The sequence below is a fragment of the Helicoverpa zea genome, chromosome 19, assembly GCF_022581195.2.
Source record: "Helicoverpa zea isolate HzStark_Cry1AcR chromosome 19, ilHelZeax1.1, whole genome shotgun sequence".
Taxonomy (NCBI): domain Eukaryota; kingdom Metazoa; phylum Arthropoda; class Insecta; order Lepidoptera; family Noctuidae; genus Helicoverpa; species Helicoverpa zea.
In genome coordinates, this window is record NC_061470.1 from 6,418,300 (window position 1) to 6,430,524 (window position 12,225).

General features: G+C 38.7%; 2 protein-coding genes across 2 annotated transcripts; one reads left to right on the forward strand and one right to left on the reverse strand.

Moving 5' to 3' along the window:
• Positions 1-1,652: 1,652 nt before the first annotated feature.
• LOC124639536 (probable alpha-ketoglutarate-dependent hypophosphite dioxygenase) lies at positions 1,653-3,408 on the forward strand. Its single transcript, XM_047176953.1, has 2 exons — positions 1,653-1,950; positions 2,739-3,408. The coding sequence occupies exons 1-2, from the start codon at positions 1,732-1,734 to the stop codon at positions 3,339-3,341; spliced, it is 822 nt and encodes a 273-aa protein (XP_047032909.1). The 5' UTR covers positions 1,653-1,731; the 3' UTR covers positions 3,342-3,408.
• An 818-nt stretch (positions 3,409-4,226) lies between these two features.
• LOC124639517 (protein adenylyltransferase SelO-like) lies at positions 4,227-11,064 on the reverse strand. Its single transcript, XM_047176930.1, has 12 exons — positions 10,921-11,064; positions 10,572-10,735; positions 8,227-8,307; positions 7,770-7,933; positions 7,230-7,402; positions 6,817-6,916; positions 6,548-6,708; positions 6,347-6,468; positions 5,872-6,001; positions 5,086-5,212; positions 4,663-4,838; positions 4,227-4,349 (listed from the first exon to the last, which is right to left on the reverse strand). Exons 1-12 carry the CDS (start codon positions 11,062-11,064, stop codon positions 4,227-4,229), a joined length of 1,665 nt encoding a protein of 554 aa, XP_047032886.1.
• Between the last annotated feature and the right edge of the window lie 1,161 nt (positions 11,065-12,225).

The following is a 12,225-nucleotide window of genomic DNA, read 5'->3' on the forward strand; positions in this document are numbered from 1 at the left end:
TCTTGTAGGTACATTTTAAGATACGGTAATAGGTTCGTATTCTAAACTCACATGCTGTCCTAATTCAGGTAACAATACAAAAACAGCTTATCTCAGAAACATGAATGCTCTAATTTATCAGTCTCAATATAGGTCCTACTTCGGAACGATCACAATCAGCCCCGTTCGCCAAGTTGCCGGTCTATAATCGCAAACGCTAAGACACGTCAAAAAACCATCATCACCATACATTTCAATATAACTTAAAGAAACAAATAACTTAAAGATCGCATGATTTATCAATTTGCAACACATTTTACTCAAAAACAAGACCGGTGTGGTCTGGATTTGTTTTTATTTAGTTTAGCAAGGGGCAATATGACGTTATTTGTGAGGTCAAGACCCCATAAGACCATAACAAGATAAGCCTTTTCGAATTAATATTCTAGCAACCACAGCCAGGGTCATGTTATGTAACGTACAACTGACCGTATCACTATGGTATCGTTATGGTAAACTTCAATTAAAAGGTTATCAACAATCCCGGACGCAACAGTAGTTATACAATTTCATAGGTTTGTTGTTGCCTGAAAATAGTCGATTTGTCATAAAATTTTCCATGGTAGATATATTTTTTGAGTTCAGGTTATCAATCACATAACTTAAGCCTGAAGTTTAATTTATGTTATAGTACATGAGTTAAAGAAAAGGTGAAGGTTGTGACGTATAAGGAAGTCCAGGAGTTGGCGATAGATAGGTGTAAATGGAAGGAGCTGCACCGACAAGAGCTGGGCTCTTAAATTAATGATGATGACATGAAATGGTACCACATCGGTAGAAGATAAGGCATCCTTTATTTAACATTGTGACTAAAATAAAATAAAAAAAAAATAAAAATAAAAGTCAAAACAAATAATTTTACATGTATTTGAATTTACCGCCCCTACAGGCTTCAGATAGCGTAGATGGGTAACACCCAGAAATAGGAGCACCTGCTTACCTCCTGCATAAAAATAAAAAATAGGATGAAAAGGACCAAGCTGCGTAGATCACCCAATCGCAACGCTCGGCGTGGTCGATCCGTGGATGACAAACGCCTCGGTGTTTCGGAAGGCACATGAAATTGGTGGGGCCCAACGGTCATTTCAACATCGTCGGTCATCGTTACGGGTAGTCAAGCCAAATCCACTGTCAACTAGTCTCACCAAGGGGTATCCGTTACTGTGTTGAGGAGGTCAGATAGCCCCGTAGTTCCATGTGGGTAAGTCACTGGTAATCAGCAGCATCCGAAGAGACTGGCAGCCGACCCCAACATAGTTGGAAAAAGGAGGGTAGCCAGATGACGAAGTGATCATCAAAATCTATTCAGTCGTTTTTGCGTAAAAGAATAACAACCAGTAGGTACACAAGTACTACATACATACAAACTTTAGCGTTCATAATATTAGTTGGATAACACACAAAATACGCGCGAAAAACAAAATTCTATTAGGCAGTGGGATAAAAATTAAATTAAAATATCGTTCGATTGTTATTTATGAATATTTGTTGAAGGTCGGATGTCATGGCAGATAAAAATTAAGTGTTTTTATAAACAATTTGTTTCGATTACCGCTGGTTTGTTATTGATACGTCACGTGGAGCATCTTTATTTAATCGCACATCTACGGCGCTAATAATTAGTCTTCAATTGCGAGAAATATAGTTCGCACGTTCTCAGTGTGACCGTAATTCTTCTGCCACATTATCAAAATGAATAAACTGAAGTTTTGTACTCCGGAGCAGAAGAAATGTTGGCAAGACAATGGATACGTGAAACTGTCCAATGTCTTTACACCAGCAGAAATCGAAGAAATGTCTGCTGAATACGATGAACTGTTCGACCGCAAAAACAGGGAAGATCTCACGGGACTGGAGGCAGCTTGGGCTGGAAATGACATGAAGAACCTGGCCAGCAACCGCAGTGTCACTGTAAGTACATAACTTTGCCTGTTGCATGCCTTAAAGCTCCAAGTTTTGTACGTTCCACTGAATACTATAAAGGAACATTCCGGATATAAAAAAGTAATGTTACCATGTGTTCTCGAATTCAAATCTTCAATAGTCGCAGAGTCATATACAAACAGTGCGCTACTGTATCTTTTGATAATCCATTTTAAGCGCAAGAGCGCGAAGAGCTTTTACTCGGAAAAGATTCATGTTTTCTGCGGAATTTTGGGTTTAATAAAAAAAATCACTAGTCGGGATAAATATATGAATGTATGTGCGAATTAGAAAAGTAAGCAAACATTTTATCAAGCAAAGAAAACGCTTACGCATACCACAGGCCTCGGGAAACCCAGGTGGGTCTCGAAGTTAGCACATACCCTAACTGCTACATGATAATCCATCGTTTTTTTAGTAAATAGGCGTGTTAAAAATGTAAAGTAAAAAGCATAAGGTACCAAGGCAGGTACGTGCGGATCCAACAGTGCGGAATTAATATCGAGAGAGATAATTGGATACGTTGTCTTGAAATTAAACTTTAATTAATATGTCACCCGGCGTTAGCTACTAAAGTGAATCGCAGATTGCCAATTGAGACAATATTCTCACTTACCTACAATTTAATATACCTACTATAATCTGCTTTGTGAATATCTCTCGTTACATTTATTTATTGTTATATACTAACTGGAAGCACTTTATGCATACCTACACATTTACCAAACTATTCTTACTTAAATACGTTATTAATTTGTATTTTTTTTTTTCTGCAGGTCAAGTCCATTCACAACCTTCAGATGCACAGCGCAGTGTTCACCCGCGTTATCACAAACTCCAACTTGCTGGACGCCATGGAAGACATCATGGACACCAAAGACATTCTCCTGCATCACACCAAAGCTCACATCAAGCCCCCAGAGAAGGGAGCTCCCTACCTGATGCATCAAGACTACCCATACTTTCCTTTTAAGAAGCACAGCATGTTGGCCATCTTCATCCACCTTGACGACACGACACCCGAGAATGGTGGACTTGCTATCTACCCTGGAAGCCACAAGCTTGGACCTCTACCACCTAAGACTATCTACGATGAGAAGAACGAAGCTTACCATTACGTAGACCCCGAAAAGTATCCCCTGGACAAAGCTACACCAGTGAGCGCTAAGAAGGGAGAGATCATCGTTTTCACTTACTTAACCCTCCATGGCTCATATTTGAACCTTTCTAACAGACCTAGGCGTATGTTTTTGATCCAATTGAGGGCTGCTGATGATGAACCCACCGAAGACACCCACAAGTCTCCCTGTCAAGATCTGGTTTTGAGAGGTAGAAATGTTAATCGCAGTGCCAAAATGGCTGACAGATTTGCTCACTGATTTTGTTTTATGTTAATTACTTTGTATATTTTAGTTTAATGTTTATTAAATTGCGAATATTTTAAAATATCCTTTTAATTTCATACAAATCGTTTGAGTCATTGTTTGATCACATTCCGATGTCATCAATAAAAATGTAAGTATTTACACAACTGGACCATCTCTCAACTCAAATCCCAATCAAAACCTAAATATGTAAGTAATATTAATTGGTCGTGAATCATTAATTAAGTAACAACAGTAAAAATTAGTTACTAACTGAAAGGTTATCTGGTTCCCAGGTCCATTCATCACTTCGTTTTTTTATTCATGACTACTAGATTATGTATAATTGAAAACTGAAAACTGAAAACAGTATCAGGAGAACTCAATATAGGTACCTATATTGAGTTATCCGATTAGTTTAAGATCAATGTTAATCTATTTGTTTGTTTATACTTGACATCAAGAGGGCATCACTCTCATAAAATAGTTACATAGTTAGGATTGCAACTGTTTATTCACTTCTACATTTTATACTCTAGCTGTGTACTAACTATATAAATGAAAACTTCTCAAGTGACTTGTCTAACCTAGCAGTTCTTAAAGTTTCGAAAAGATAATCGTAGAGCATTAGGTAACTTTTGACCAACACATGTATCAAAATATAAATGAACATTTTGGTCACTACTAGTTACCGGACACGATCACAGGGCTGGGCAAAATCTCCTATTTTCTCACGACATAAAATGTGAATTTAGTGCTTGCTTGTTCTGACCGACTGCCATTTTAGTATTGTGCAGAAATAACGAGGTAAGCAGTAGACCCGAGGGCATGACTTCAAAATGGCTTAAGTAACAAAACAATCCATAAAAAACAAAAATAAATAACATTTATTTAAGACATTTAACTGGAGCAGCTAATCTTAAGAGCGTACGCCCACTGTGGTGGCTGTGCCGAAAACCCGCGCTTTTCTGCCTCGGGCTGCACTTCGAACGGATTCTTAAGAACATCAAGGAGAAAACGTACCTAGAAAAGAAATGTTTAATAGAAGCCTTTTTTATGGGAAATTATCCAATGACTCCTACTGTCGGTTAGCAGCGTGAGGGAGTGTCAGACTCTTACTGACTAAAGCCCATCATGTTCCTTCGTAGGCCTTTTATGTGCCAGGGCCTGGACGTCTGGTAACTCTTTCGAACAATCCCGCAGCTTTCGAATAATCCCGAGATTTTTCTTGATTTCAATCAATCGGGCATTGACAACGATTTTCTGCCAACAATGCCATACTCTATAGACAGTGACACTTTTTCCTATTACCTACAAAGATTTCAAAGTGACAAACCTTCTGATAATCGTCCTGTTCAGCATCAATAATAGCTTCATGCAGCAGCCAGTTTCTGGGCACGTAGACTGGGTTCACGCTCAACATGCGCCTACGCCGCTCGTCCTCAAACAAGCCACTAGAACTCGCGTCTACCGCCGTTACACCACAATCACGGCTGTTCACTGGTAAAACACCTACAGGGAAAGAAATATTTAAAAAAATGTATTTACCCTCTGATTGCTTCTTTTTCATAGCAATTTTCGTACATAAGTAAATTAGGTAAATATTTTTGCAAAATATTAGTGAAAAAGGTGAAAAGCCCATACAAATACTCGAAAACCAATAATAAATATTAGATCTATTGAAACATTGCGAGGCCTCAAAATGCCATGTCTTAGCAATTTGCTTCCAAGACGACAAAGTACTATATTATTTCCTCACCAGCCTCCTTGTCAAGTCTCTCGCGATACTGATCCAACCAACATCCCCACGACGCGTGCGAAGATAGACGCTTCAACGACCACTTCTCCGCCAACTTTATCTCGCTTACCATCTCACAAGGTTCCAACTGTTTTGGAAAAATCATTTTAGTTATAATTTCGCCCACGACTTCGTCCGTATCCTAAGGGAATGTCTCATCTTCTTATCCAGGGTACCACCACGGGCTATCCCCATCCCTTTCATTTCAACCAGTTCAGCCGTTTAAGCGTGAAAGAGTGACATATAAAATAAACTCAATTTTGGTTTAAACCGGCTTCCCGAAAAGGAGGAGGTTCTCAACTCTTTTCTTTTTATAATTTTAAATAAATATTGTTGCTCTTTTCTACGGGCTTGTACACAAAACTGCGATGCGACGTCGCATCGCAAAAATCTGCGAGCTCCCTCTACGCATCGCAAGAACTTGCGAATTGAATCGCATCGCGCATTCCTGCGATGTTGTGTCACACTTGTTGACGCCATATTAGTTAGAACCCAAAATCTTCTTTGTTTCTTTTTCCTGTATCTCCTAAGCAATAATAAAACTGCACATTTCTTTTTACGATCCATGTTACGACCTATAGTCGGTACGGTCAACGGTCGTCGAAGGAATGGTTACCCTGGGAGACGCCTTGCCGCACGAAATCGCATCGCAGCAATTCGTGTCGTAATTTTCTGCGTTGCGAATTCGCATCGCGTCGCATCGCAGTTTTGTGTACAAGCCCTACCTACTTATATTTTATTACTTACTTCAGCCAGTTGTCTAAAGGTGGCTGTGAAATCTGCGCCGGTTTGCTGCATCATGTCTAATAGCTTCTCTACCAGCTGCTCATCGCCCCAACGTTCTTCTTTCAGACCTACCTTCATTAGGAATGTTTCCCTGAAATATTTTTGTTCATAGTAGGAAGATACCTTTTCTGTTTCGAGCAGGTCCTGACTGTACGAATTCAGAATGGCGTATATTGAAAAAAAAAGGATAAATATGTAGCTTTGTTTCACCCCTCTACGGGACATCTTGAGGGGAGGGAGAGGGTGGGTGGACACATCAGCCGCTCGACGCCGCTCGACTCTCCTTTGTGCAATAGTTTACATAAGAGCGGGAAGGTGGGGCCCTTGCTGCATGTGTATTATGTGTGAAAGTACTACAACACCCGAGCCTCGGTTTATGGTCTCAAGGAATTGACGCTACATAATTTATCATAAGTTGAAATTAAATCGTACTAACAGTATTTTATTTTTGCAATAAGTATCCAAGGTTTTCAGAATATGCGACATGTGAACTTGTTGGGACGAAGTCAAGAGGGGCTTGAGGGCATTTGCAAGTTGCCCAATATTCCATACCACCACCTGTGGTTACAATAGACATTAAAATACCTTCTAAAACATCTATAGGTACTTATACATGTATAGAAATATTAAAACTCACGTCAGGTTGCTTTGCCAGAGCATATCTTCCTTCTCCATCAGAGCAATTGGCAACAAAACCACCATCGTATGAGTCTACAAAGCCGAAGGGACCAAAGTCCACTGTTAGGCCCAGAAGACTCATATTGTCTGTATTCAGAAGCCCGTGCGTGAATCCTAAACCTGGTGTTTGGGAACAGATATTATAAGGTAAAACATGAAAATAAATTAGGTAAATAGGTAAGATGTACAAAATTAATTAATAAGGGTAAGAACAAAAGGGTAGCTAACCTTGCCACTTCGCGACTAGATCCAAAGTTTTATGAGCGATTTCTGAAAACATTCTAATAAATCGATTCTCATCAGTCAGCTGAATGTCTGGGAAGTATTCCTGCAAACCGATATACAGCCATGAAAAGATGTCGGCAGAAGTTCTCGCCTAACTTTTATGGTGACTCGGAACATTTTGGGAGTTCCTGTACATTATTTTAACATTTTTAGTGTCATTGGAAACTGGGGTCCAGGACTAGGTTATTTTTTTGTATAGGCAGGAGGCGAGACGAACACTACACGGAGTGAGGAATATAGCCGGATGCGCGTTCCTAATGCCCAAGATTTAGGTATAGGACTTGCTAAGTCACCATTAAGTTGTGCGAGAACTATAAAATTGCGAATATCTAAAGTTACTGTTAAATTTAACCTACTTTTATAATAAAATCAGAGAGTTGCCGCAACACAGCGATCTCCCCGGTCCTAGATAAGATCTCCAAGGAGCCGAAGCGGAACCAGTTGGGAGACAGACGCAGCACGACAGCTGCTCGCTCTCTGCGGGGACATCCGTTGTAGTACACATCTCTTACTATTGCCTCGTCGCTCACTGTAATTGACGCTTTGTAATTAAGATTTGCGATGTGCGTTTTGTATGATGAAACAGCTAGATGTACTAGAAATGAGAAAATGAAAGAAGAAATATAAAAATGAGGTGGTTAAGGGTCAAGTTTGAAGAAACTTGGCTTATAGCGTTTCATTTGTTACTCTTAACAGCACTCCAAGAGGTATTTTTATTAGTCTTTATTGCACACATAATACCTTTTGACACACTGAAAACAGGGAGACTATGTACAACGGGAAGGAGGTACAATTCTTTCGAAAAATTTGTCAATGTTTACCTATTGCTCAAAACCATACAGTTCCTACAAACAACAATTTTAAGGGAAATTAAAGTAATAAAGTAAATAACGAACCAACAAGTCCCACAGCCCTGGTAGTGGGTATGCCCAAGAAGTAACAGGCCTCACTAGCGATCATCTCCCTGATGGCAGACCGTAAGACTGCACGGCCATCATGAACACGCGCGTATGGCGTTTGTCCTGAACCCTTTAGCTGGACCTGCCATCTTTCGCCACGTCTACGAAGAAAATCATGTGTGTGAAAGAAGAACAATGTAGACTTATCTATAGGTGACCATGTAAAAACTCGAGAGTTTCTTTATATGTATCTACGAAAATAGAGATCAGTCTCTTTAGGAAAGTTGTAAGGACTCTGGATTAAGTAATCTGTGACTAAGGGGCCAAGGGTCCCGAGGTCTTGTTTCGCACTGGAATCTGGTTCTACTCACTAATCTGTAGGTACACGTGAAAAAATTTAGCTTGGCTTTAATTAAAATACAATTTACTTTGGAAGAGTCTACTTTCTTGTCACCTGTTAACATATTCTCCGAGAATATGAGCTCTGCCATCACCGAGCTGACCTACCCACAGTCCGTATTGATGCCCACCGTATCTATAACAAGAAAATAAAAATGCTCAAAAAAAAATTTGGTAAGAAAAAACAACTTATACAGGGATTGAAAGAAAGGGTAGAAAGAGTAGGTATCTATTTCAATTATCTATGTACCTAAAGTAATCGCAGCCCTGGTTAATGGTTCTCAGAGATTTCCAGAAGAAGCAAAAGTGTAAAAAACTATTTCCTCCCATTACACTAACCCAACCCCAGCAGGAGATGTCATTATAGTACGCGTCAAATAAACTTGCAATAAAGGTCATTCAACCGCCCTGCCGTCAGGGGCGCATCACCTGGGGCCCGATTCTCCTAATTTTACTTAAGCGCCATTCAATTGACGTTCGACTCGATTCGACTGAGATCCAATCCCGACTCGATTACGATTGAAGCGTATGTGGCATTCCGCAATTTTTTCTTTGAAATAAACGTTTTTATCCTTTTCTGTCATCCAATAATGAATCATTTTGTCTGCAAATGATTTACGATTGCAAAATGATTGTACAGCAAACTACCGTATAGACCAAAATCACCAAAATAGCAGACCAATCGCACACCAATCAAATGTCAATCGAATACGATTGGTCTTTTATTAGTAGCAGAATGCCCGATATGGTTAAAACTGCTGTTACGATCATATTACGATTCGATTTCTATTCGATTTTGACATTATTAACTTAGGAGAATCGGGGCCCTGTCCGCCATTTTGTAATAATGTCCTTCCGTCATTTCGAATTTGGAATGCGCTTGGGATAGACTACTCAACTTGTGTAGGTACTCTACTCGGAAAGTTTTACTGACTGATCATACTTTTGACCAAAGGTTTGTAATCCTTTGCGACAAGGACGCCTCTTACCACGATACACTTGTTTTGATCGTGTTACCGACACTGCCCATACATTTTTTTCGTATCGTTTTGGAATATTGGGATACATTAGTAGAAGGAGGTGAACAAACTTTATTGCACGTTTATTTGGCGCGGACTATCAGGGCCGTCTTTAAACTATTTGAGGCCCTGGGGCACATTAGGATCATGGGGCCCCTATGACCTTGAGAAAACACTAGTGATAATATATAAAGAAAATAGACAAACAAGGTTCTAAATTTATTTTTATTCAGTTACTAACTTTAAAAAAATAGGATATATAAAAAATAATCTACAAAAGTAACTCGCTTAGCATAAAATCCTTAGATTAACTCTATGTTGATTGCAAAGGTACCCTTCTAGATTTAAGACGAGCAAAATTGTTAATCACTTCTTCAAAATCTATGGTAGGTATTGAGAATATCACATTCTATGGACATCAGCGACAAACTAGTTAATCTCTCTTGAAGCATTGTACTTCTTAATTCATTTTTTATTCGTTTCAATTTGGAGAAGGAGCGTTCTCCGCCAGTGGCGGCGTAGCATCGGGTAGCACCCGGGGCGGGCTACTTATTGAGCAAACCCTTCCAAAAAAAAAACGACAAAATATAATCACGTAGTAAAATCATACAGAATTAACACAAAAGTACCCAAATAAGTTTGAAAAAAAGCGCTGTAAAGCGAAGATAATTTTTTAAAAATTTTGATTTTTCGGACGCAATAGAGATGTAAAGAATTCAAAGAAAACCACTGCTAAAGTGTAAAGCGCGAGCGCAGCGAGCGCGAAATTTTTGACATTTTTAACACAAAAGTAGGTACCCAAACAAATTTGAAAAAAGCACTGTAAAGTGAAGAAGGCGCGAGCGCAGCGAGCGCGAAATTTTGAGTTTTGGAACACAAAAGTACTCAAACAAGTTTAAAAAAAGCGACTAGAAAGTGAAGCAGCTGCGAGCGTAGCGAGCTCAACATTTTTTGACATTTGGGACGCAAAAGTCCTCCACCTCCGCTTACAAATAGCGCCTAAATAGCTTAGAAATATTCACTGTAAAGTGATTTTTTATTGATATTTTAAGGACTCTCTATCTAATCTGGCAGGAACTAGGGGGCCCCATTCGATCGCGGGGCCCTGGGCACTTGCCCGTAGTGCCCAGTGGAGAAGAGGGGCTTGCGGACTATAGATAACTAGCTGGTGCCCGCGACTTCGTCTGCGCAGGTTTAGTATTTCGAACAATATGTTTACAAATTGTAGCCTATGTATTATTCTGATGTATAAGCTATATTATTGTAAAGTTTCATTAAAATCCATTCAGTAGTTTTTGCGTGAAAGAGTAACAAACATCCATACATCCAAACTTTCGCGTTTATAATATTAGTAGGATTTACCACAAAAAAGGTACAGTACCTATGCGCAACAGGAAGCGCTCCATATGGCAGCTTCCTTCCAGCGATAAACTCGGCGAATTCCTCGCGGTTAGCCATGTCGGGATCCATGTCCAATATATTAGTCAGGGCATCTTGAGAAGCGCACACCAGTCGTATGTTACGTTCCAACGGCCGAGGAGTAACCTGGAAATAAATATTTAAATCTTTTGAGCCTGTATAGGTGCTATAGAAATCTTTGCCAGACTTGGTTTTGTCGTAAATAAGTCCGACATAATATTGACACACCGCGCATTTTTTCTAGGATCAAACTAGGCGATGTCTAGCTGTGGATTAAAATATAAGAGTCATGATTGAGATAATTAAAATACCTCAGAAAAAACGACGTTCTTTATATTGGATCTAATTTGGTCATGATTTTCATCAATCGGTAACAAAATATATTTCGGGTATTGACTGAATCTCCACTCGGTCAAATTTCTCTTCAATGGGGAACTTTCTCCCTCCATTTTCATTGCGTTATTTTTAACCTACGTAATGATGACTACTACTATTAAAACAAAACAAGAAAAAATACATTACAAATCTGAAAAGATTAAATTAACCGCCATTTATATGTCTATGGTCACTATCGGTCAATTGGTCACAGATAACAAAGTCTCAGTTTGAAAGTTTTGCTCGTTTGTGGTTTTTCGGAGTTTTTACAGTTTTCCGATAGGGTTTTTTCATCGAGCTTAGAATTATAAGGAGACGCCGTTTTGATATTGACGTATCTATAGTTATATAAATATGAAACAAACTATGCAACATAGTTCTGTCTCACTCTTTCTAAGCAGATAAGTGTATTTGAAAACAGGGACAACAATATTTTTGTGATTGCGTAAAATGGTGACATTTACTTTTGAAATCCTTCTGCGTGCCATATCTGGCCATATATGTCATGGTAGTTGTGCTGTCAAATAGGTGCTCTTCGTGACTTATTTTTGCTATTTTATAGAATATCACTCGTGTTTACTTTTAAGACTTTACTATTTCAATAGTGAAATAATCAACGAATATGCCTATGTGTTGTATTGTGAAGTGTGGTGCTAGGAAGCACCAAAATCAAGCTGGATTGTCTTTACACAGGTTAGGAACCTATTTTTGCTAGAAACTACATAAAATAATTCACATTTTATAAAAAATATGTTACGGGAACATGAATTGATGGTGAAAGTACTTATATTTTGGTTTATTTCTGTATAAAAACCTATATTTAGAAATAAATGTTGTTTACAATAACATGTTATATTGGCATAGTGCTGTGCAGTTGTCATAATAGTATCGATATAATATCCACTTAATAAGTCTGCTTTTACAAATTTTAACATCAGAACTTACTGTCCCTAAGACACTGAGCCCTCAGAGTTGTGTATTATTTTCAACAAAACATCAGTTAAAAACATTTTGATTAAAAAGGCGTATTATAAAATTCAGGATTTTAAAGACATATTTTATTGAAAATAATATGTTTTGCCTTTTTATTTTCACATGATGCTTCTACGGCGACCACGGGCACGGCAGTGCTTCCGCACAGACGAGCAAATCGGAATGCAAGTTGCAATATTTGCTTGAGAACTTAGTTACCGAGTATAGATTTCGAATTGTATAAATATTTTTTTCTAAGCACTAAAATT

What these genes read in the sequence shown, in the direction of transcription:
- LOC124639517 (XM_047176930.1), bottom strand. Translation starts at nt 11,064, where the DNA reads ATGAAAATGGAGGGAGAAAGTTCCCCATTGAAGAGAAATTTGACCGAG. An exon ending in CTCGGAGAATATGTTAACAG is followed by an intron (nt 7,934 to 8,226) that starts GTGACAAGAAAG and finishes TTTTCTTCGTAG; the next exon opens with ACGTGGCGAAAGATGGCAGG. An exon ending in GAGACTTGACAAGGAGGCTG is followed by an intron (nt 4,839 to 5,085) that starts GTGAGGAAATAA and finishes CTTTCCCTGTAG; the next exon opens with GTGTTTTACCAGTGAACAGC.
- LOC124639536 (XM_047176953.1), top strand. Translation starts at nt 1,732, where the DNA reads ATGAATAAACTGAAGTTTTGTACTCCGGAGCAGAAGAAATGTTGGCAA. An exon ending in CCAGCAACCGCAGTGTCACT is followed by an intron (nt 1,951 to 2,738) that starts GTAAGTACATAA and finishes TTTTTTCTGCAG; the next exon opens with GTCAAGTCCATTCACAACCT.